Below are 25000 nucleotides of genomic sequence, written 5' to 3' on the forward strand. Positions count from 1 at the left end.
CACTGAAGGATCTCAGCTTCCAGGAAAAATCAAGCTGCTCCGTTATGAACCTGATCTGATTTTTTTTCCTTGGGACATGAGAGCACGGAAAGTCAGGCAGAGAAAAAACTCCACTTTCATAGCGAAGTTGCTAAGAATGAATACCAAGGACTATGCTAATTTCTTTTTCTATCCAGTCACAGCTACCTTCAAGTCCCACTGTGAAAGTTCACATTTAATAAGGTGTGATTAACAAATCCTCAAGGAAGCCAAAATTGTGTTATGAAATGAAGGGGAGATCTGGCAGCAAGGAAAATACAGGAGAAACCACAGCTAAAGTAACCCAAGTGACAGGGAAACTAGTAGATGCCTGGAAATTAGGGCTCAGACGGCATTTCTTTGTAAGAGATTTTCCTAGGTCTGCATGCATACAAGGTTTCTTTTTTTTCCTTTATTTCTCTTTATAGTAAAATTGAAAATTCAAATGATATATTGAATTATAGCAGTATTACTTGGGTGAACTGTTTCTTAAATCTGCATTTCTGCCAATTTAACCTGTTGGTTTAAAGTCAGACTCAAAGAAAATTCTGGGCTTTGAGCTATAAATGTATTTTGGCTTTGAACCTCCATCCTTGACCTAGGGGTGCACCAAATCCAGAGCTGGAGTCAGCTACCTGCGATTCAGGGCACAAGTTTAGCCACGAAGGGGAAATCCCAGAGTCTTAGCTCAGGAGATTTAAGCATGATCAAGTCACTTACTCAAATTAGCTTAAAATCCCAAAGCACTCTCAGCCTAAGCGCTCTCAAACCCCAGCACTGCCAGTGGAAAACCTTCACGGGTGAGGTGGGAGCTTTCCCAGCGCTACCAACACCCCATGGGATGAACTTCTGCCCTGACCCAGTTGTCCTGCTGAATATCCTCAGAGCAACACATTGATATCCCCTCACTAATACCTCAATAATTGCTAATTTTATTTCTTTTTTGCTTGTTGCAGACTTTCTGCTTTTCCTCACTACCTTTTTAGTGTCCTCCTCACGGAACTGCCCTCGTTATCTCAGTCCCTCCCTCTGACTTACTTTTCCCTAACATCAACAAACCCAACCCTTGTCTTGTTCCACTTCTCCACCATCACTTCTCCATTACTTCGAATTCCCTGATTTTTTTTTTTACGGCATACTACATCTGATGCCCACTACACCCTCTTCTGTCCCATCCTGGGAAACATTTGAGGTCAGATTGGTTGAAGCCCTAAGCAACCTGATCTAGTGGAAGGTTTCCCTGGTCATTGCAGGGACTAGACGACTTTTAATGATCCCTTCCAACCAAAACCATTCTATCTATGATTCTCACCCCACAGCTGTGCTCCATCCAGCTCCTACCACTTTTCCTTTCCTCAAACAGAAGTCAACCACCTCCACTGCTCTCATCCAGACTTGCCTCCACCCACCCTTCCAAAGCCTGGGTGATGTGCTCATCCCTCAGTCTTTGCCTGCTTTGCTCATCCCTTGCATGTGGCATTCATGCCACACACAGATGTAGCCTGGCAGGGAATCATCCATATTTTATAAATTAATTTAGAAATGAATAGATTAAAATACTGCATATTTTCATATTAATTTATGTTAGCACTAAAAAGGCAATGCTGATCTATTTAGTCTACCATGTCCATATCAAGGCCTCAGTTTTGATCTGAGGGAACCTGACAGCTTGGGCAAAGTTCTTTGTTCAGACACCACATAACATACCTTAGCAGTGCTCAGTGTGCAGCTGTTACAACACTAATTGAAATATGTTTTTAAATGTATCAGGTTTCCGAACATTTGCAGAATTATTTTCTTCCCCTCATGTGCAAAACCCAGTATTCCAGCCGTTTAAAATGAATGTTTAATCCCTACAATGTGTTAGTCGGTCATAAAATAAAACTGGACTAAGGTATTTTACACTGGGGATGGGGATAAATCTGCAATTGTAGATGGATGAGGAGGACCTACAACTTTAGGAAACCATAGGATCCCTGGCTGGTTTGGGTTGGAAGGGACCTTAAAGCTCATCTCATTTCATCCCCTGCCATGGGCAGGGACACCTTCCTCTAGACCAGGTTGCTCCAAGCCTCGTCTGCCCTTGCCAGAGCCTCACAACCCTCACAGGGAAGACTTTCTTCCTAGTACCTAGTAATATCTCCCTAATATCTAAAATCCTAATATCTAAACCCACTCTTCTTTTTGAAGCCATCACCTTGTCCTAGAGCACTGTCACGCAGTGTCACAACATTCATAACATCACTGGAGTAGAGATAAGTCAAAAAGAAGCAGACTTGACATCCCACCCCACAGGTTGTATCCAATCCCATCCGAGATCCCCTGTGTCATCCATGGGGGATGGAGCTAGGAGAGATGGACCCAAGGAAGCTCAAAGAAGGGCTCATGAAACACTTGTGTTTCATCAGATGGATAAGTGATACAGATGCCACATTTTGCAATGAAATTAAATGATAAATCTCTATCAAATATCTAGAGGAAATGTTTGGGCCTTTTTTGCTTCATTGCAAAACACAGGTTCCCATGGGGGCCCACGCTCAATCTACAGAGGGGAAGTTAGAACTAATCTGTTTGCAAAGTCTCTAAAATTGCGTTTCTGTTAAAACAAGACAACAACAACAAAAATCTCTGATAGTAAGTATCTCTCAATCTTCCTGGGCTAAAAGTCTTTGACTGAAAAGCTGTGCATTTCCCATTTGCAGTGGTATAAAAGTCACAAGACATCAGATCACAAGCTGTCACTGGTCCCAGACTAAATATCACCCATCCTTTGCCTAAGGCAAGTGGGTCTCTTTTCCATGGGAGGGGGCCAAACAGAAATCCCACTCTTCGGAGGAAAGAAGGAAACATTTTTGTGACAGTTTGGTTCTTTTTTTTGTTTGTTTTTTTTAAGGCAGTTCTTTTGAAGCTGCTCGGGGGTTTGGATGTTAGATGTAGTCTCAGTGGAGATGGATTAGTGGCCAAAGCATAGCAAAGCGGTCAAAGGTGCAAGATAAATGCAATTTATATATAATTGCCCAAGCTGCACCTGTTCCATTTTCAATAGGAGACCTTGTCTGCAGACACAAACATAGAATATATCCTTTTTTCCCCCTTTATTTGAGTGTAAAGTGGGGAATTCTAAACTTGTATCAGAGTAAAGCAAGAAAAAATAACCTTTAAATAGCATGTAAATTTTTTATGAATCAAGCTCTAAATAAAGAAAACTCCCAAGCTGGGAATTCAAAATACTAGCCAGAGAGACCTGATTTGCTACCAGGCTCAAGAACAATATTTAGTTTACAGAATCAATCTGGAAATAAAACTAGTGCTTGCATCAGCATGAAAGCTACAAAAATAAAAAAGAGGTCTTAATAAAATATACAGTGGAAAAGGAAAGGATGAAAGCCCTAGCACAGCTATGAGGCCCTCGACGGCCCACACAAGTAATAAAATAGAATATGATGTAATATAGAACAACAATGAAAGGATTTTAAATTTCTAGGTAGGATTCTGAAAAACTGTTTCCAGCTTTTGTTGCAGAGCAAGCACACTGAGAGTTCCCCTGTGAAGCTACAACAAAGCTGGTGTGTGGCAGACACGGGCGTTGACGAGGGCAGAACAAACATTAACCTTCACCTTACTCCTCCATCGCTGGACCAGGAGCCAGGATATTTCTGTATTTCTAGATGCTCCATTCTGTTTGCTCACCTGCTCACTCACCCACTCCTGGCTTGCCTCCTTATCAGCAGCACTAAGAATTTTTTGCTCACCAAAGCACCGATGCTTTGCTGTGAAGGCAACCACCTTCTTCAACTTTCATAAGGAAAGTGTCTTGAACCTTGTACTAAGCAGCTTGGAAAAATCTGAGATTAGACACATCCCATATTGGCTCAACTAATTTCAGCCTGCCCAAATTAGGATGAGTCTATAAGATTCCACAGGAAAATCATGTGAGCACTGAATGCCTGTGCTACCTGCCATGCTCTGCGCCCTAATTACAGCACTGCATCCCCTGACTTGAAGGAAACAGGACCTTGTGAAGCTCAGACTCTAAGAGGGACACATAACTTCCCTCAAAATTCAACGGCATCCCAAAATTAAATTGTCAGAATTTGTTTCTGTAACAAACAGTGGCCTCTACACTAAATTTCAGATGAGCCAGAACCAATGCAATTCACTCATTGCAGTAACAGAATAAATTTTCCTTCTCCCCATGAAGCTGAAAGCTATTACAGAATACCACCAATACTGCACAAATTAAAAAGTAGGGATTGTGAAATTTGTGGCCCTTTTTCTACTGTGTTCCAGCTGTGGCAGGCATGGTGCACAGAGGTAATCACAGAGCTCTTTGTCCTGCGGCCGGCCGCATGGTTCCACCAAAAGTTCTTGGATTGACAAAAAGAACTGGGCAAATCCTTTTCTTCTTGCCCTGGCACCCAAACAGAGCTCCACTGCAACACCTAAACATTCCCGTTTTCTCCTTTACAGCACTTGATTAACAATAAACAATGATTCAGACAGCTTATGTAGTTTTACCTGTCAATGTTTTGCTTCAAATTATTTCTCTGTGATAATTTTTAGGGGCCTCTGTCTGACTCTTTTAGCCCTTGTTCTATCCCTGGCTGCAATAGATACACAGACCTTGAGAAGGGGTGACAAATAAAAATCTGATTGTCCCAAAGTTCTAATAAAACACATATATTCTTTTTACACAGAAAAAAGAGATTGTTATAAACAACAGCCATTATTTTGTGCTTCTCCAGGAAAGACAGGAAGCATTCCAATTCCTCCTAAAACGTGTTTTTAATGAAGCTACAACAGGTCATGATAAGCTGCTCAGAAAACAGCAACACCCTGCGAATAAAAATGCTTTTTTTTCTCTTTTTTAGGTTTCAAAAAGTTGGATGAAAAATCTGGGCCTGTTCTTACAATGACCCCAAAGGCAGAAGAGGGTGTTGCTTTCAATTTGGCTCCTTCCGCTGAACGTGTACTGCAGTTTCACACCTATGTTATTAATGCAATTACAAGCTCTGCCTGAAACTATCAAAATAATTTGAAATTCACTTAAGATGCACACGAGCCATTAGCCAGAGTGCCAGTGCAGTGTGCCTCCTGAAGGCTGTGCATGAGGCATTGGGGCTGGCCCAGCCAAGCCCTTCAGAGCTCCCACCCACTCAAAAACACTGGCGTGAGGCACTGAGGCTCCATAAAAGCAAACACATCCCTGGTAATAATACTTCCCTCTCTATCCAGTGAGCTCCATCGCAGGATATCATGAATTAATATTTACAACACCCCAGAGATGCGGGCTGGTATCATTTCCCCGTGTTTCAAAGATGGGTGAAGGTGAGAGAAAGCTGAAGCAGTTTGCTGCAATTCACAAAGGAAGTCTGTGGTGAGGCAGGGGAGAGTGCAATGCTCTCAGTGCCTGTGCGCTGCCACAAGACCATCCTTCCTGTCCCTAAATGCCGGGTTCCAGCCTGATGATGTGCTGTAGTTCTACCGTATTAAATCTGACACCCTATACATGTTCTGGATCATAAGGCTGAGTCCCATAAAATTGATGGACATGAAGTTGAGAAGCCAAAAGGGACAGAGGAAAGAAGCAGGAGAAGAGTCCTCGTGTTGCAGCTGTGTGGCATTTTTCTAGGCAGTAGGTTCCCATGCTACTTCAAGACCATAACATATTTTTGCTATTACAAATGCAGTTTATTTTGCAAATCAAGGTGATTGCACACATTTCAGCTTGTCAAATTTTCAGCCTTTCAACCATATGTCTGTCGACCTTATGGACTACCAACTTTATGGGATTCAACCATATGTCCAGATCCCGATATATATGAAGGCCAGTTCTAACATAAGAGCTTTACAGTAGTAGTGTAGTAAACCATAATGTTTGCAGATGGCTGTAATAAAATCATTCAGGAGAGGAAAGGTGCAGGGACGTAAAGCCTTCAAAGCTTCTTCTACTGAATAAACAATTTGATCTGAATAATGTAGTGGGAAGCACATTCTGCCAATGAACTGGCTGATCTAGTCCAAAATGTTGCTTTTAATTTTCTTTCCTAATCCCACGTGTATTTTAACTTCCTTTTGTATTTTCCGTTGTGGGATTAGCTTAAAATTTGGAAGAAAAGTATAAGAAGGAAAAATAACAAAGTAAAGGATTTTGTTTTAAAAGCACCGTTCACTTCTGAATTGTAAATTTTTCATTTGTGAAAAGCCAAAGGGTTATGTGAGGCCTGGAAGATGTATTAATAGAGAGGTATAAGGTTTTTACCCTCACATGGTGAGATTGAAGGATGATGTGACTTGCTTCATTTCCTGAAGCAGGACTCAGCTTTCAAAGTTAAGGCAAGTTTCCTCCTGAGTAAACTTTTCCTAACTCTAGGAAGTTGGAGTTTGGTTTATGTCCTGCTGCACAATAATTCAGATGATAATTCACATTCCCTTTGTCCAACATAACTTGATATCTCTATTATTTGGGAAGCTCCGGTCCCATTTTCCCCTAACTGAAACATGCTGAGCCAATGTGTGGCCCTCAGAGAGCTCTGTCCTGGCTGACAGTGGGGAAGGGAGCACTGTTTGTAAGGGGAACCACAGCCAGCATAGGTGTGATAGAAGGTCTTTTTCAAACCAAAGTATTTTTTAAGCTGACAGTGTGTGGTGAGCTTTGGCAAGCTTCCTTGAACTAGACAAAAATCACTTCCCACTCAGGAAAGAAGGGAACCTTCCCTGGGCATTAACTGGGAAGTGAAAAAGTGAACTGCAACCTGCTTGTGCTGCTGATGTGCAAAATCAGTGCGAGAGGAAACCCCCTGAGCTGTTGACTTTCAGATAACTTGGCCAGAGCCAGCTCCTCATGCTGCTAACGTCAGTGGCCCTTTTCCTATTGGATTAAATGGAGCAGGGTCAGATAGTGTCTAAGAAACAAGAAATAATACACCATGACTCTTTCTTCCCATGGCAGACTTTGTGTTAACCAGGTTGCAATTGTTTCGGAGTGTTAGGGCCTGTCTCATTTCAAGAGGGCTTGGCCTGGGAGATGATGATTGCCACAGCACCTACCAACATTTACCCCATCACACCCAACTGTCCTTCACCAAGCAATAACCATCAAGAAAAATTAAAAAAATAAGTCAGAACAGAGCAAAAGAATTTTTTGAAAGCCTCAGCACCCACACAAATGTACTCATGAAAGACTGTGAAGAGCAAAGCATGACCCTCAATCCTGCCCTCGGCGTGCGCGGCTGCCCTACCTGTGTGCTCGTATTTGTGTCGCAGCAGGGAACTGCTCTTCTGGAATGTCTTGTCACATAAGTCACACGCGTACATGCCACTTTCTGTCTTCTTGATCTTCTTTCGGGACAGACAGGAGTCAGAGTCCGTCATGTCGTCGAGGCCGGACATGTAGTCTGGGGTTCCATCAAGCAATTCTCCCTGTGAGGGAACCACTCGTCAGCTAAAGCTGCTCCCACCACCAATCCTGCCCACCAACCACCCCAGTTACCACCAAGTTACAGTCATGCCTTGGTGGTCCCTCTTAGCTTAAGAATATGAATAATGAGACTACAGCTGATGGAAAGTATGGAAATAACAAGGAGCCTTCTACTCCTATGCCTCAAACCAACTTGCTGTCTTTGAGCACTCTGCAGTAATGTGGTTTGCACAAACCAACAGCATTTACTGTATCAGCAGTAAATATTTCCGAGAAAGTGTGAAGGGGAGGCTCTTCATGGCCAGTAAAAGGTATTGTATTATTTTACAGAGGTAAATGTAAGCAACAGCTACGGGATCATTCCTTTCAAAATTCCAAAAGTTGGGTGTATTCGGTATCTGTAGAAAGGTTTTAATTGAATTTTATATTTAGGTACAAATGTTATTATTATGCAATCCATTTAAATGTATGTCTCCCTACTAAAGGCCTCAAGCTATATTTTTATATTTAATTTTGTAATTTGAAATAGGGAATATTAATAACACTTTTTATCAATGTTCTATCTATGTTAAAACAGCCTTCAGCATTAAGCAATAATGAATGTGGATCAGTAAATTATTAAATTTCTTGATATTTATTTTGTCTCGATCCAAAGAGAGTGCAAACTTGCATGATAACATACATTTCCATTTGCTATCACACAGTTCAGTTTTCTTAGACTAGGTTTGCACTAATTAATATTAGAGAAGATTAAATAGGCTTAAATACATTTACAAAGAGGGCAGATGTACTGTAAATTGGAATAGTGGAACAGCTGTTATGGAGGTGCAGTGCTATTTATGCTCCTATTGTGCAAAGAGGGATTACAGTCTGTAATGTAAAACCGTACCTGATTTTCACATTTGAAACTATAAAACATTTACTAGTCAGTAAAATTACTAATGGACGGTAATAGGACATGGGGGAACAGGCACAAATGTAAGAAAAAATTATTAATCTATAATCAGTTAATCTCATTTAACTAAACTCTGTACATTATATCTGAATACACCCAGCAAAAGGCTATAAAAGTACAAGACTTTTGTGGAGCTGTTCTTCACTGTAGGCATGCAAGGGACAAATCCTTTGCTACACCTGTGTTGACTCTGGGACAAACTGAGGGAAGAATTACAAGTTGTACCTGGGCACAAAGAAGTGCTGACCCAGATTACGTGTCCAGGGAAAGACTTTGTCTGCAATTAAGGGCCTTGGCTGCTACCTCTCCAAATAATTTCATTTAATCTCTGGGGTTTTTTCAAAGCTGTTCCAGATGACTGGCAGGATTAGAGGACTAAGAATCTGGGAAGACCAGTAGGTGGCCCAAAGGAAGGGGGTGTGGGTCAATGTTTCTCATCCCCCAGGCATTTGTGAGAAGAGAGGACAACTTTCCCATGAATGGTGTGTGAACAATCCCCCAAAAATATAGAGAAGGAAGTGAAGACTTTCAATGGATTACAGTGTCTATGAGGCTGTATGGACATCTGCTTAGAGGGGTACAACAACTTTGTTTCCGAGTGTGGAGGTGACTCCAAAGGGGTCTCCCACTGCTCCTTTTCTCTGTGGTGAAATTTAGTAATGTCCTGAAGAGATAAATTTCCCTAAAAAGTTTCCTTCTTTTTTTCCTCTAGGATATTAATTTTTATGGACATTATTATTATTATTATTATTATTATTATTATTATTACTATACAAATATAATGAGAAACAGCTGAACTCTTAATAGAACAAAGATCATGATGCCTGTTCAAAGTAATTGGTACTGCTTCTGAATCCAAGTAGAGGTACTCTTAAGTTAACTGCAGTTTATTTTCCTACTCCACCACATCTTTCCAAGTTCAGACTTAAACAAACTCTGCTAATTTTGTTGGAAATGTTGATTATAGCTTTGGGCTTTTTCTTCTCTAAGAGGACACATCACAAAATACTAAATTCTAGCCTTTCAAAGCAGAAAACAGTTGAAACCATTTACCTGAAATCCTTGTTTCCGCTGGTACTTTCTCCTTTGCTGCATATCGGCAAAAGTAGCTGCTCCAGTTGGGTAGGTATAGGCCATATGTGGTAGGAAGCTCATCTGATCTAGTCCTGGGTATGGTCGCAGCCCAGGAATACTGGTCTGGACTGGTGGCATAAAAGTGGCTGGGGGAAATGCGCTCTGTGGTGGAAGTGTTGTGTATAAAGGTTTGGCACTAAATGGGTTCATACCAAATACTGGGTTAGTGCTTTTATCCAGATTATTTGAATTAGAAAACTCCTTCTTGATAAAAGTCAAGTTCAGCGGCTCATCTGAGTTTTCAGATGATGAAGAAACACTGTTGTGTTCTAAATTTACACTATTAGATTTTGTTTTGTTCTTTGTGGCTATAATACTTTTGGGTTCCTTCATTTGTTTTGGTAAAGACAAGTCCAATGGCTCAGCCTGAAGCTCCTCAGAAGAGAAACTGTTTGGAGTGTAAGAACTACTGTGGGAGTTTTTAGAAGATGTGGAAGAAAGATTTAAAGGAGAAGGAGTATTGCTCCTAGAGTGGTCCAATTTATCAACTGGCTTAATATTGGTAAAATGAGGAGGTTTTGTTAGCCTGAGAGGAGTATCACAATTAGTAACACTGTTATGGAGTTCAGCTATAGATGGTGAAGTTATAGAGTCCACAGGCTTTATTGGAGATCTGGCTGACAAAGAGTCTTTAGTGGGAGTGTTGTTGGTGGCAGCCAGCGCCACCTTGGCACTGGCCCTTTCCAGTGATGGTGACCTGGAACTTGAATACTGGTAGACTTTTCTTTGTTCAAACCATTCCTTCACAAATTCCTGAGGAAGGCCAACAGCAATGGAAATTTTCAGTAGTTCATCAGAGTTGGGCTCCATATTCATAGCATAATATGCTTTAAGTACAGACATGTGGTCCTTGTATGGGTTGATGGGGCTAGTCATTCCTTTCTCAGAAAGTACTGATGACAGCAAGAGGGTTTGCTTATCAAACACTCCAGGTTTGTTGGGAACCATGTTCTCATGAGGCTGAAGGACTGCCTTGATTTCTTCGTTCATTTTACACAGGTAACGCTCATGCTGATGCAACGGAATGGGACCAGGAAAGCTTTCTTTACAGAACTGGCATGAAAATGGAGTGGATACGTTGTGGTTCTCTATCATCTTGTCTTCAGTTACCAGGTCTATTAGGGTTCGCAGTTTCTCTTTTTTAATGTTATTGAGCTGCCTCCTCGAGTCTGTGGTCAAGCTCTGGAGGCAAGCTTTGGCTTCATTGACTTTCTCTAATGTATAGTCAATAATACTTTTAGTGGCACCATTATGACTTACTACTGGAAGACCCACGGGGGGAATATTGGGGGAGGTAACTCCTTGTTCCTCAGCTTGAGAGCATGAATCCTTCATATGGTAAACCTTCAACTTGGAGATCTCTTCAGCCTTGCAGTCCATTTTCTGCCTGGAAACCGTGTTGTCCACAATCTGTAGGACCTTCTGCACCTCGCTTAAATTGCTGCCTACCGCAGGAAACCCGAGCAATGGTGCTTCCATCCCTACACCTAAGTGCTGCATTGGACTTTGAGCAGACGCGTGAACTCCTAAGGGGCTGGTTGCTCCAAGTCCACCATTCATAAAAGGACTAGTTGCACTAAACCCATGTGAGGCCATAAGAACCTTGTACTCATTGAAATCTAGTGGTTCTGTTTTAATTTTCAGTAGGCCTGTTTGCTCAGACATACTAAGTGGTTTGCCATTCTCCAGCTTGTTTCTCAGCTGTGTGATGGCTGAATTAGTAGGAGAGGAAGATACAGAATTAGGAGAAGAACCCGTCTTGATATTGTTTCTCATTCTGCCATTTACAGAGATTAAACCAATACACTTCTTGCTGCTGATGTGCGAACTGTAGGAGCCAGAATGGGAGAAACGTTTCTTGCAGTTTGGACACTCATATGGTTTTTCACCTAAAATGATAATTGAAACCAAATGTTAATTATCATTCTTGCTGCTATAATTGCAAGAGATTGCATTTGGTACCTAACTGATCACCTGTGTATCCAGTGATTAATAGTGAAGAAAATATCAATTCTCTGAATTTGGCCACACACCACCACTGCTTTACCCTCCTCTTTCTACAAGTTTTGAGGTCAGTTTGGATCCAGGGTCTCCAGGTGGCAACAGCCATCAAAGTGTGAGACTGGCTCCAGACTGACCAGGGCAAGTCACAGGTAAGCACCCTTTTGGGGAAGAGAGTCAAATCAAATCAAGACTGTTCAAATTAGATTTGTTTGGGTTTTTTTGTTTGGTTATTTTTTTTATTTCCTCCCCCAGAATGGAATTTTCACCAGATATGAGCACCAGTATGAGAAACTGAGTCCTGATGTTAGAACCTCCACATCAGTTTGTGCCTGGGCTAAGCCTGGTGACATTTTGTGTGCTGAATTCTGCATCAAGTAGGAGAGCCAAAATGCCCAAGTCATTTAATCTGAGAAGCTTGGCAGTTTCTTGTTATCTGAGAATATGAGTTGTATTTCACTCGGGGGGGCTTTTTATTTTGGAAAATATAATGGACTTTTCAGGTTCCCACTGCGCAGCCATGAATGAACATTTCTGAACTCAAACTGCCAAACAGTCTATATTATTTGCAGGAAGATTTACTATTTCCAAATCTTTTACCAAGACCGTGGTATTAACAGCATGATAAATGAGGATGACTCAGATATCACTTATGAAATACCTTGGTAGCTCCAAGAAGCCAGAAGCAGAACTGTGTAAATTTTAAGCAGTCTTTAAAACTCAGCTAATTAAACAAAATGCAAATGAGCACACCAGCACCTCCGCTACTCACCACTGTGAATTCGCAGGTGTTCCTTCAGATGGTGTTTATATTTGAAGGCCTTGCCACACTCAGTGCATTTGAACTTACGATTGCCTGCTCCTTGGGTCAGCATTTGGTGCTGGGAGGAAAAGAAGAAAACAAAAGAGATACCAACATAAATTTTATGCAAGAGAAACCATGAATTTCAAGCTTAAAAAACAAAAATTAAATTAATGTGACTCTGAATTCGTCAAGCGGACCAAAAGGTCTGCATGTACATTTATTTGTCTCATCAGTGTTGCAATAAAAATCAAAATGTTGGCAGTAAACCGAAACAAATGAGAAAGTACTTTCACATGAGCATTCGATATTTGCTTTAGAATTATTTCCTAAGTCTCTCATCAGAAATGTGTTGCTTTAAGGTATCTTACGATGAGAGAAACAGTTTTATAAGAAGATTTGTGGCTCTTAATATTCCTAGCAGATTCTGAACATGTGGGACTCAGCTTGTTTAAAAATTCTGTTTACTGCATGTGGAGGAAAGAGAGAAACACTGTCGTTAGTGGCATTTCATGTAAGATTTAATTCATTATCAAGCAGGAGAGACTGCATCTTCAGCATAAGCTGCTGCTGGAAATGTTTTTTAAAATCACAGAGCAGCAGGAAAGACTTGAGCTACCTTTCGTGCCATGTTTTTCCCTGGTGCTCTTCTGAGGGGCGAGGGAAAGTTGAAAGTTAAAAGGGGTGTAAAGATATAATCAAAGGAATCTGACCTTTTTGTAACAAGCAAGGAAAGCCCCATGACTTTGAATTTGGAGAGGAAAAATAAAAATTAATTAAAAAATAATTATTATCTTGATAATCATGTAGCCACTCTGGATGCTCAAGGTAGGAGGTCGGCCTTTTGCAGGCAACCACGACACAAAAGCCTCTTGCAGGAGCAGGGAGGGGGAAAAAAGGGCGGGGGGGAAAAGGAAGGAAAAAAAAAAAAAAAAAGGCAGCGCTGAAACGGTATGACAACTGCGAGGGTGTGCTGCCTCTTCCCACATTCCTGGCGAGACAGATGGTGTTACATGGGACACAGGGAGGTTTGTTCAAACAGCAGCAACCTTCAAAGATCAAGCAGAGCCCAGCCCGCCGCGCGCCATTGAGGGACCCGCGCTCATATGTTGCTGAGTTGCATAAACAAACAGCAACAGCTGTTTTGTCTCCCCCCATCGCCCTCCGAGGACTACTATAAACTTTAGTTGTGCCACTGTTAATATGATACAATCATTTTAATTTACTAATTGTAAATGCCATGAGCAAATGAGGGGACTTTTCAACACCAAAGCTACCATTCATAATGCGCCAGTACCAGCGCGCTCTCGCATGTGAAATTTCAGGCAGTTACGTTGGATAAATATCCAGGCGGGTTTTGTTCCCTCCCCTGGTGTTTTTAATGATATGAGGCAAAAGGAGGAACCTTACAGTGGATCAGGTTAGGAAAAATATACATGGGAAAATGTGTTTGTCTACTGGAAAAGCCATGGGAAGGAAAGAAAGGAGCAAGTGCTCTGGAGTCATTTATATTGATTTAAGATCAAGCAAAAGATATGGTTCTCTTTAAAAATGCTAATTGCAAAAATCGCGTGATTAGGAAGATGTGTGTTTGCCTAACTGAATTTACCTTCTGCTGAGAAAAACCTACCAAGAGAAATCCAGCAGATTGTGATTTTCAGGTTTTTAAGAAAAATAAATACAGCATAAAGCCTTTATACTTTGACACAATGCACACATCTATTTATTCAACTTTTAACCACGCCATTTGAGTTTCCATTACAGCCCTCCTTAAGATGGGTTTTTAGAAGCAATTCTCCAGCTAGGTGCAGTTTTTCTGCTGGTGTGTAAAGAATTTTGTGGCGCAGGTCTATCATCAGCCCATCTAGGAGCACTAGGGAAGCTCAGTCACCTGTTTGAGACACCAGCATTTCCTTAAATGTGGCACTGATATAATATTACATGTACCCCATCGAGGAAAAAAACGACTTTGATTTATTGCAGATACGCTGCCGGGCTATACAAATGAGAGCAATGCCCAATTCTAGTGGCACAATCACAAATGATAGCCTATATGTACTGTCGGAAGAGTTCTTCTCAGAATGTGTAATTATGTCTAACAAACGATTATACAAAATACGCATAATTTCATGTGATTGAAAAGGTTACTCAAAAAGTAATGAAAAAATATTAGCGGATCTTTTAGTATGTCTTGGAGCTCCTATTTGCAACACTGCAAAGTAAAACTAGGTGAAAAATGGAATTAAAATTGCTGAGATGTTTAATAATGTATAATTAAAATGCTACAGTTTCATTCACTTTTTGAGGAACATAAAAACGAAACTAAAGTCAAGTTAAAGTGCAAATAAAATTTCTAAATTAGAAATTAACACACTCATTCGATCGTGAACATAAGACTATTAAATCATATTAGAAGAGACCATCAAAAAATCATTTAGACCTCAATTAAAGCTATTACCATTAAAAGATCTGCATCTTCAAAATGCCATGAAAAATTAATAATGATTGCCAATCAAAGCAATATCGTTTCTCTAAGGGGTTATTACAGAAAGAAATCACTTAAAGCCAGCCCCCCACCTGATCTGTCCCTGGCTTGTGTGTCACCATATGCCGCTCGAGCTGGGTGCGGTAGGCAAACGTGTAGTTACAGAGAGGGCACGAGAAGTTCTCCTCGTTCTTCTCGTGGCGGTACTTGATGTGCTCCTTGAGGGACGTCAGGCGCTTGTAGCCCCGGTCGCAGTAGGGGCAGGTCAGCAGTTGGGCGAAGGCATCTGGAGTTCCAGGTGGCAGGTCTGCACCCCGGGATGGGAGGGGGGGGAAAGAGAGGCAGGCCAAAAGGTCAGCAAATCAATGGCAGCTCATGGGCTGATTGCCCGGGATGGTATGAGAGGAATCGCCGCAATCTGCTGCCCGGGAGGGAGGGACGGCGCTTCCAACCGGCGGCGGGAGGCACCGGCACCCGCGCACGCCCACGGCAGACTCGCAGGGCCCGCTCTGGACCCCGCCGGGAAATTAATTATGGGCATCACTCCTCCCGCAGACCTGGCTGGCTTGAAAACTAAGAAATACTTTTCCTGATCAATTGGCAATTTGCATTCCAGCCCCAGCTCATTATGTTACTTATGCCATTGACCGAATCCTTCCTACTGACTCTTCTCCAATTATTTATCAAGGCATTGGAGAGCAAGAGGCTGGCTGCTTTGTCTTTTGTTGCATTAAAACTCTATTAAAACTTCCCAAACTCCCAAGTAGAGCAGCAGCCTTTCTCCTCTCTAAATCCAGCTCTTCAGTTCACCCACCAAATAATACAAATGTGCTGACTAAAAAATCACAATACACTGAAATTACAGCCCCAATCTTTGCTCATGAAATTCCATGCCGCTGCAGCTGTTCTTCAATTTTTAAGGTAAACACCCAGGCATGTAGTGCATTTATAATTGCAACAGCTGCACGAGGTCAGGATACTGGCTAAAAATGAATTACAGCCTCACCATTTTCTTCTTGCCCATTGGCCTCTGGAGTGCCAAGGCGAGACAGTTCCTCAGGGGCTTCAGGGTAAATAATGGCTGTGTCGCTGCGCTGCAGGTACTCTGCTATGCTGACTGCATGCCCATCTCCTTCTTCCAGTTTCCTTTTGGCAAAATATTCCTCAAAGTCCGACGTGCAATTTGCGTTCTTCACTAAAATAAGAGAGGGGGAAAAGAAAGGGTGGTTGAGTGCATCGTCCCAGAGAGCCTGGGTCGGTCAGCAGTGTTAGAGGTTGAGCAGATGTACTGGAGCTACAAGGCTGGGGCTGCAGCTGGATCCTTGCTCTCACCAGCCTTGCTCTAGCTCCCAATAAAATTAACGTGGGCTTTCCACCAGTGTGGATGGAAGTAAGGGCAGGCAGTTAAATTAACAAGAACACGGGGCTCTACAGGGCAGCAGGAGAAGTTTATGAGGCTTGGGTAATGCAGGTAATCTTTCATTGCTGGAACCTGAACAACCTTCACGGGGCTCCTGGGGGTCCCACAGCTTTTGGCATGAGCACAGCTCGACCTACAGGACTGAGCTCAGCTGCCCCTGGATCCTGCAGACCCTGAGACAGTCCCCATGTGGGAGATGGCAATTGCAGGTAGTAAAAGACCAAACTTTTCTGAGACAGGTCTTGCCTCAGGCTGCTCTTTGTCAGGCACAAGAAGAAAGTTGCTCACATCTTCCTGCTTTTTTTTTTTTTTTCCTCCCTGAAAAATTAATTTATAATGAGAGAATGGGTTGTTTTAAAAACATATTGCTTCATGATTTCTGCAATAGAACCACATGGTTTAGACCATAACGGGGTCACCAAGCCCAAAACCACTTTGACAGTCCATACAAGAGTTTTCCTTCTTTCCTTTAAATGTAACCACATTTTTTTATTATCCATGCAATGTCCATGAAACATAATACATGCTCAGCCACAAAGCATCCTGTTACTAAAAATGTGCTTTTCTCCTCCAAGTATGAACACTGCTTACAGGAAAGACCTTAAAACTCTGGGATGTTATAGACAAATAATAATATAATTATACTAGAAAAGAAAAAGAAAAGGAGATTACGATTTTCTTCTTCCCAATTGTCTTACTTTGTTTATTAACAAGTCTTGAAAGACACATTTGGTGGCAGGGAACTAAAGATACTTGTTTTCAACTGACCATTAATGAAAAGAACAACGTATGATTGATTAAATTTTTAATGTATTTCTGCTGAGGTGAAATAAGAAAATGAGGAAACACCATGAACTATTCTGAAGTTCATGTAAAAGTAAAATACTAAACAGCACAATTCTGCTGTTAGTGATGCCAGGGATCAACATGGAGTAAACAGATGGAAATCAAGGGGGTTATGGTTTTAACCACTGGAAATGAGAGACTAACCAGCTCCTTGGTGTTTAGAAATGGGTGAAGGCTTTACCTCAGTTTCCTATGAAAATGCAAGGCAGTGATGCTGGCAGTGAAAATGAGACATGACCTCTGACTGGGGCACAACTGGGAGCCTGCAGTGCCTGATTTGAAGCTCTGATCTCGGCGTCATCGATAAAAGTAGATATCCGTCTCTGTAAACCTCATCCCTTTAGCCGATAAAATCAAATCCTCTGGCTGAGACGAATATGCCCTATTTTTCATACCAGCTGAGCAGCTTCTCAGCCGTTCTGCAGTATTTTAGTGACAGTGACCAAATGGCACAGGGCACGGGACCCTGGTTTTGGAAGGAAACTTCTGTTGCTATCACAGTGGTTTTGTAGGGAATGGCTGCACCACCACAGAGTTCCTCTTGGTCCTACTGCAGCTCCAGTTACCATTTGTTAATAGCATGAGAAACAATTCTCCCCTTTCAACACCAAAATAAAGCAGCTTCTAGAGAAGGGGAGTGTGAGTGTGGAGAAGAAGACAGAGTACTTTACCTCCATGTTGTTCTGGGAGAGAAATATAACAAAATGATAACAAAATGGTGGTTACTGAGCGCACCTTATGCACAAGAGCATCACAGCAGGTGTAGGACTTCTTGTTTTTATCAGAAAAAAAAAGCTGAGGCTTTACTTTTTATGCTGTAAATCTAACTTGTCATTCCCCTGTTATGCCTAGATCTTCCTGGTGTTACAAGATCGTCTACCCTCTGGCTTAGCACTACTCAAGCTCTACTCCTTCTTTTGTCTTAGCAATATATCCAAGGAAAACATGTTTAATTTTGCCAAATCTAGGCCATGAACCAGTAAGTGAAGCAAGGAGAGGGAGTTTTTCTACAGAGAGGAGAAATGGGATGGCTCCATGGGATGGTCCCATGTGTCCCTTTTCTCCCCCAGGTAAACTAGGAGTTTGCAGCTGCATTTATAGGATTAGGATTCAAGCCACCAAGCAAGGCCTGAGTTAATATTAGGAGCTTCCATCCCCAACTCAAACCCAAATGAGGTTCTTCCTTCGTGCCCCCAAGTCTATCTGGAGGCTGATCCAACAGGCTGTGGAGGACTGCTGTGATATTACCAGCCTTGGCTTCCTAATTCTCAGGATTATTTAGCTTCTATGTCTGTACATGCAATCCAGGAGCTAAAGCAAATGTTTACGTCTACATTATAAACCCCTAAAAACAAGGGGATTTAGTGGAAAAGCTGATAGACCCTTCACTGAAACAATACAACCAGTGCTGCAGTGCTGCAGATTAACACAAACAGTCAAGGGTGCCCGTGTGGGGCTGGTTTCTCACCAGCAGCATTACTGACAATTCAAACAAGGCTGGAAGCTCACCCAGAGGCACTAAAAAGACCCATCTGACAACCATTAGGTTTGTCTCTCAGCTTCTGGGTGGAAGACTTGCTTCCCCCCTCCATGGCCTGATTTATTTTCCATGTACAAAGCCATGTTCCCAGACTCCTTGTGGGCTGACACTGCACACACACTGCACAACCCCTCCTGCGAGGCAAGAATTTCAGCAAGATCTATGGTGGGTGACCTCACCAAATAAGTCTTTTTTGAATTAATTATTGGAGCCTGGAAAGCAGAAATATTTTCAGCTCCAAAAGCTGATGTGGCTGTGTCACATAAAAATAAAACACATTAAGGAAAGCTATCTTTGGAGGCATTTAGGACCTTTCAAGATAAAGTGGGAGAGAGGTCCAAGGAGCTTGGGAGACCAGTTATTTTGTGTGGGAACTCGTCCTGCGAGATGGTGATAGCTGCCCTTAATCGCAAACAAAGCTAATAAAACCACAGCCTTCATTAGCCAGGAAGTGAGAGGCCCCCATTGGTACACACAGATTACAGCCTGAAAACGGCCTGTCCTCCAACCTGCCAAGTTTTGGTTCTGTTTTCCTCCCCCTGAAAGTTTTTCTTTCCCTTCTTTAAATTATGTTAAGAGATCTTTACTTGAATTTTGTCAGATGTTACTAACCAAAACCAGGAAAATTTTTCTGTTTGCTTACAGGGATTTTGTTAACCTATTCTCTGAAAGCATCCCAGTTGCAATAATCATAAAGGTAGAATAAAATAAACCAGAAGAATTTCTTCATTCACCTTTTAAAAGTCTCTTCTGATAAATGTCAGTTTTTCAAGTCCCTATTGCAGAAATCCTTAGAAATATTTACAAATTCATTTAGCAGGACGAAAATCCTAAATTTTCATCCTAATGGTCACTTCTGCTTTTTCACTATGAAGCCTCCATGGCTCATTATAAAAATGCAGCTGATTAATGTACAGATAACAAGATTTCTTTTTAAGTACCACTAGGAAGTGGCCACTCTGACAATAGCAGAATAATTTAATAATGGAGACCTTTTCTTTTAGTTTTCTTTCTCTACTAATTATATTTTGCAGAGAATTTGATGCTAAAAGTGCACCACAGATATTGCATGCACGTACAGAAACTTTCTGGTTGGATGTATGTTTTCATTGGGTTGAGTTTCAGCCTCACCTCAGCTGCAGGGAAAAACTGAGGCCAAACACCCAAGCCAGGCCCAAAGCCTGTAGTGAGGCTCAAGAAGAAAACTTTGAACACTTCCCAGACTATTCAGGAAGTATCTCCTACAGCTCAGGGACTGATTTCTTCCCTTTACTTTTCAGATAATGCTTGAGGCACCTCACTGGGCATGAAGGGGAGCTTTTACTCCTAATAAAGGAAACTATGGGTACTCATAGTCACCTGGCATCTCCCTCTCAAGGTGAAAAGATTGGCATAAGCACTTAATTTATAAGAGTATTTATTATGTCTAAGTAATCTGACATTGCTCTTAAGAGACTACTGAGATTGCAGCAACTAAAGAAACATGTTCTACTCAACCTGACAAGGCATCAGCCTCCACGGAAAGAGGCTCTGAACACCTCAAAAAGTGACAAAAAGACTTGAATTAAACACTGCCAGGGCAACTTGTAATGGTTGTTTGAGCAACCCTCTCATCGTAGCCAGAATAAAGAGGAGCCTAGGACTTGCACAGGACATTTGGGGAAGGAATTGATAGGAGCAATGCATGGAGAAGCTCCTGAATTTTAAATGCAGACCACCTAAATGCAAAGCACTCCTTGAGCCATGAGTTTGCAGTGCATCAAGCTGGGTAGGGGTAACCCTTATTTCTTCCATGCAAAACTGGTTCCAGTAGAGGCAGGACACCCCATGGACCCCGCTCAGGGCTGGCACAGGGCTGTGCCAGGGCTCCATGGCACCTCCAGAGAGATTTTGTGAGGCCAACAATGAGCTGGAAGGCAAGGACATCAGATACTGGAAGGGAAGGGACTGAGAGGACATGAAGTCTTCCCCCTCAAGCTGGCCACATTGCAAGCATGAGAGAGTCAAGGCCTGTTATGGCAAGGAAAATATGTGCAAAGGAAGTCACACGGACTGATAGGGGACCTCAAAGGCTCTGGTAATGGTAATTCAGATAACCATCAAACCTTGTTTCTGAATCAGATGTCTTTTAAAATCCTGTTTCTCCGAGTGCTAAGCACAATTTGTCACTTTATTGCCATCTCTTGGAAATAAAATAAGCTTTTGAGATACATATGTAGCCGGTTCTGCACAGAAACATCATTAAGTACATATGTAATGATGAACTGTGCCTCGGTGCCACCCTCCTTTCATGCATAATAAATCTAATGGATGAAGAAAGCAGTGATACAGTTTATTTTCCTATTATTTTCCCCCTCAAGAATGATAAAGTAAATTTCTTGTGTTTCTTAATAAGAGCACTGGGGTTTTATGTGGGTGTTACCAACATTAGGAAAGTGTGAGTAATAAAATCCTTGTGAGGCTTTGGTACCACCTTTTACAGTAATATTTGTGGAGAGTATTACCTATGAACTAGATTTCATAATGGAATGGATAGAAATGTCCTTACACGAGAAAACTCTTCCTTTTAGCTGTGTAAATCTATCTGCAACATCTCAAATTGTGACAAAATGCAGAAGAAACACTGGGTGATGTATGGCATTCAGCTGTGCTAAGGATAGAATGGGGCCTTTGGAAAGAACATGGTAAATCCCTGAATTCATTTGGATTTGAAAATAGCAACAGGAACCTTTTGCTGGTTTTCTCTGCTACAGAAAAAGAGAGATGGCTCAGAGGTGATGCCTGCTAAATATCTCTGTCACACTTCTTGTGCCACTAAATGTATTGATTTCTAAGAAGAGGGGAAAGAAAATGATGCTAAAAGGGGGGAAAACCCCCCAACAAACGATTAGCCAGAAACATTATAATCTCATAAATATGCATTCAAAGTGTGTGTGTGTCTATGGATCTATGTAAGGGGTTTATGTGTGTCTTGCTGAAAAGATGTTTTCAGTCTCTGAAGCAGCTCACTCTGTGCACCACCCAAATCTGGGGCTGCCAAGGAGGGTGCACCCCATCCTCATCATCAAGCTCTTTGTACAGTCTCTCTCATTAAAAGGCCACTGTGTCTTGGCCCAGCTACTTTAAGCTATCCAAGCTTCACCCTGCCTGGGAAAACATCTCCTCACACTGCTGAGTACTATCATCTCCCAGGGACGCAGCTACAAGGAGTTGGGGCTAAAATGCTGTGGGACACAGGAGGGGTAGCAAGGACTCTTCACTGCATGAATTGGTCACTGCAGTCTCGTGATCAAGTTGGGGGCAATTAAAAACCAGGAGAATCATGTCAGTATTTTCCAATTTTTTAACTGAAAACAAGAAATAGATTGTTTTGTCACTCTCTTTATGCACAGCTAGCTCCACGTGATCCCAAAGAAAAGTGATGCTCACTCCATGCAAGGCCTTACCTGTACCATTGTTTCCGGTGGTCTGAATTGTGGCTTCAGGCCCCATAGTGTCATAATCTTCCTTCATTTCTTCTGTGAAACAAAGCATGCACACTTTTAGCACAGGCAAGGTGGTGAATGGCTCACAAAGCTGGGGTGCTGGGGAAGATCCCGCTCGGGGAAGAGAGAAAGGGGCTCTTGTGGACCTCTACACAATGGCTTTGTTCTGGGAAGTGAATGAGTTCAGCAGTGCTGAAGGGACAAGAACTTATTTACTTTAAACACGACAGCGAGTGGTGAAAAACAGAACTATTTGTTCAGAGTAAACGAAGGGCTTTTCCCAATATCAAATCTAATAAGCAGTCAGAAACTGCTTTTTGGGTGAGAAAAAGGGATATTTTTTTTGGTCCTTTTTTCCCCCTACTTATTTAAAAGAAATAATCAGTTAACAGATACTGTGAGATCTATACCTGGAAGAAAATGCAAATGCAGAAGGAAAATGTAAGAACTTCTTGTATCGCCCTCTCTATCTATCTATCAGCACACAGATCTGAGCCGTCACCATCATTTTAACCTCGTTTGAGGCACAGCAAGTATTAATATTGAGTGGTGCAGAAATGTGACAAATCTTCAACTGTAGGAAGTTCTCCTCTGCCACTACTACTTGTTTGCATCTTCTGTGCACTGACAAAGTCTGCCTTTATGGCCTTAAATTGGGTTAATTCACATGCAAATGAGCATGACACATGTAAAATTATGTATTTTTATGGATCGGTTTACTTTCCATGAACCTGGGGGTTCAGAGTGGATAAAAATAGTTTTTAGAAGAGGCTCCATCACTGGGGAGAACAATTTTCGTGGATGTTTCAGCCTGCCTTGCAACACTGCCTGGCACTGCCTGTCAAACTTGGTTTCTTGCTGCTAATTGGTTAGTTCATGTGCAACAGGTATTCACACATGCAGTCTGGATAGGATTTAACCTTCCAAAGGGTTAAAAAAATTATACAGAGCATTTCTTTCTCACCTTTTCAACTTCTAAATGCCAGCCTTTCTCTATCTGAAGACATGCACAAACACACAACCTCTCCCTTTCCTTTTCTTTTTAAGTGAGAGAATTTAGTATTTGAGATTTAAGTGAAAAAAAATTTCCTTTAATCATTCACTGAGATGCACTTGCAAGAAATAAAATGGCACAAGGCACCTAGAAGTGGTTCAACAATGACCAAATAAATTTTAAAAAAGGAGAGAATTTCCCAGAAACAAACACCAGTCGATGATGATTCAGGAAGATGGATGCTGCTCGGCCAATCAAGTGATAGACTGGCAAGAAGATCAAAGCATGCTATTAAAATGTTATTGATACATGAAGCATTAAAAATCTTATTACTCTTCTTTTTTTTTTTTTTTTTTTTTTTTTTTTTTTTTTTTTTTTGTGAGAAAGATTTTGATGAGGACAGAGACTGGCCCAGTATTAATCCATTTCCATGACAATGATTTGACTGAAGATAGGGGAATAATATAAACAGAGCACATTCTCAGTTCATTCCTAAAATTGTAATCTTGTCGTATTCTTCAGATGTCACACTCTACAAGTAATTAGTTGGTAGAATAACAGGTTCTAATTGTATCATTCTAATCAAAACTAAAGCACAGAATGACTTAATTCAGAGCTTTACAACCAGCATACAATGCTGTGGTATAAATATACATGTTTATGGCTTTGAAGCGTAAAAAAAAAGAGAAAAAAAATTAATGAAAGCTCTTAAGTTAAAATATGCAGGTACAAACAGATGCTAAATTTGTACAAAAGCATAGAATATGCAGACCAGATGAAAAATATTTGTTTAAACTGTACAGCAGACAAGCCAGCCTTGATTCTTTTCCCAGATCTGGCATTCTGCCTCTCTAAGGATCATTTTCACAGGGTTATCTTGCGTCCAAAACATTTAGGAGTTCAATATGTATTAATAAAATGTTGTCAATTATGATAATTGATCTGCTGAGCCGGTCTCAAATCTGATATTTTTATTGCAGCCTCCCAGAAATTTTAATCAAGGTACAGTGTTTCTGAGAAGTTCAGCCTTTGATATAAATATAGCCATTGTGATTTTCTTCCTTGATCATCTCATGTGATTTCTGGTAGTAAGGAGTCACAAGTATCAGAAGTTTTCCATCTGAGGGCATGTCTACCCAGTCAGCAAGGGGAAAACAGTTAACAGCATTTTTTTCTTTTTTTTTTTTTTTTTTTTTTTTTTGCATAATAGTGGTAATGTTGAAGATTTTTTGCTGCACTTCCTTCCTCATTGCCATTTTCTTCTGTGATAAAGAGAAGTTAAAGTGTCTAGTTGCTTCCCAAAAATTATTCAAGGCTCACGAAGGCTCTGCTCTGCTTCTCACTTTGTTCAGGTCACCGGGGTACACTCTGCAATTTTTCATGTACATTTTAATTCTTGTTTAGCTGACACTTGCACAATTTAACCTCTAGCATTGCAACACTCAAACATGACTTTTCTTTACCTAAACCTGCCCTCTTCCTAAAATCAGTGACCCTGCACTTTCTGTCTTTCTTAAAAAAAAAAAAAAAAACAAAACAAAAAAAAAAAAAAAAAAAAAAAAAACAAAACAAAAAAAAAAAAAACCAACATATATTCACAGCGTTTTCCTCCTCTCAGCATTAATTTGGTAAAACACATACTCTGAATATCCAGGGCTGCTGCTGTAAATCCAGAGCAAAGCTCTGGATGTTGGAGCCAGAATAAAAGCAGGACAGTGCCCTGCATGTGCAGATGAGGCAGAGGATCCACAAACACACGCTCAGCATTTATTTAATCTGAATGGATCCTAAGTGGGGGCTTTGCTGGTTTATTTTTTGGAGAGCACCTCACTATTTGGAGCCCATCTGACCAAATGTAACATGTCTGTCTAAAACCACATACTGTATTTATTTTGAAAAC

General features: G+C 41.3%; 2 protein-coding genes across 5 annotated transcripts in view; both read right to left on the reverse strand.

Moving 5' to 3' along the window:
- Nucleotides 1-25000, reverse strand: part of GTDC1 (glycosyltransferase like domain containing 1) — a 281383-nt gene that overhangs the window by 205094 nt on the left and 51289 nt on the right. The gene's annotated exons all lie outside the window — the stretch shown is intronic.
- Nucleotides 1-25000, reverse strand: part of ZEB2 (zinc finger E-box binding homeobox 2) — a 115215-nt gene that overhangs the window by 3726 nt on the left and 86489 nt on the right. For 3 of the 4 annotated variants that reach the window (XM_053947684.1, XM_053947686.1, XM_053947685.1), the window contains exons 5-10: nucleotides 22068-22139; nucleotides 15822-16010; nucleotides 14908-15122; nucleotides 12301-12409; nucleotides 9447-11416; nucleotides 7260-7440 (exon numbers count right to left, since the gene is read on the reverse strand). In XM_053947684.1, the coding sequence (XP_053803659.1) occupies nucleotides 7260-7440; nucleotides 9447-11416; nucleotides 12301-12409; nucleotides 14908-15122; nucleotides 15822-16010; nucleotides 22068-22139 (2736 nt within the window). The remainder of the gene's footprint in view (nucleotides 1-7259; nucleotides 7441-9446; nucleotides 11417-12300; nucleotides 12410-14907; nucleotides 15123-15821; nucleotides 16011-22067; nucleotides 22140-25000) is intronic. The other variant, XM_053947687.1, reaches the window with a different exon arrangement.

Source organism: Vidua chalybeata, chromosome 7, assembly GCF_026979565.1.
Source record: "Vidua chalybeata isolate OUT-0048 chromosome 7, bVidCha1 merged haplotype, whole genome shotgun sequence".
Taxonomy (NCBI): Eukaryota; Metazoa; Chordata; class Aves; order Passeriformes; family Viduidae; genus Vidua; species Vidua chalybeata.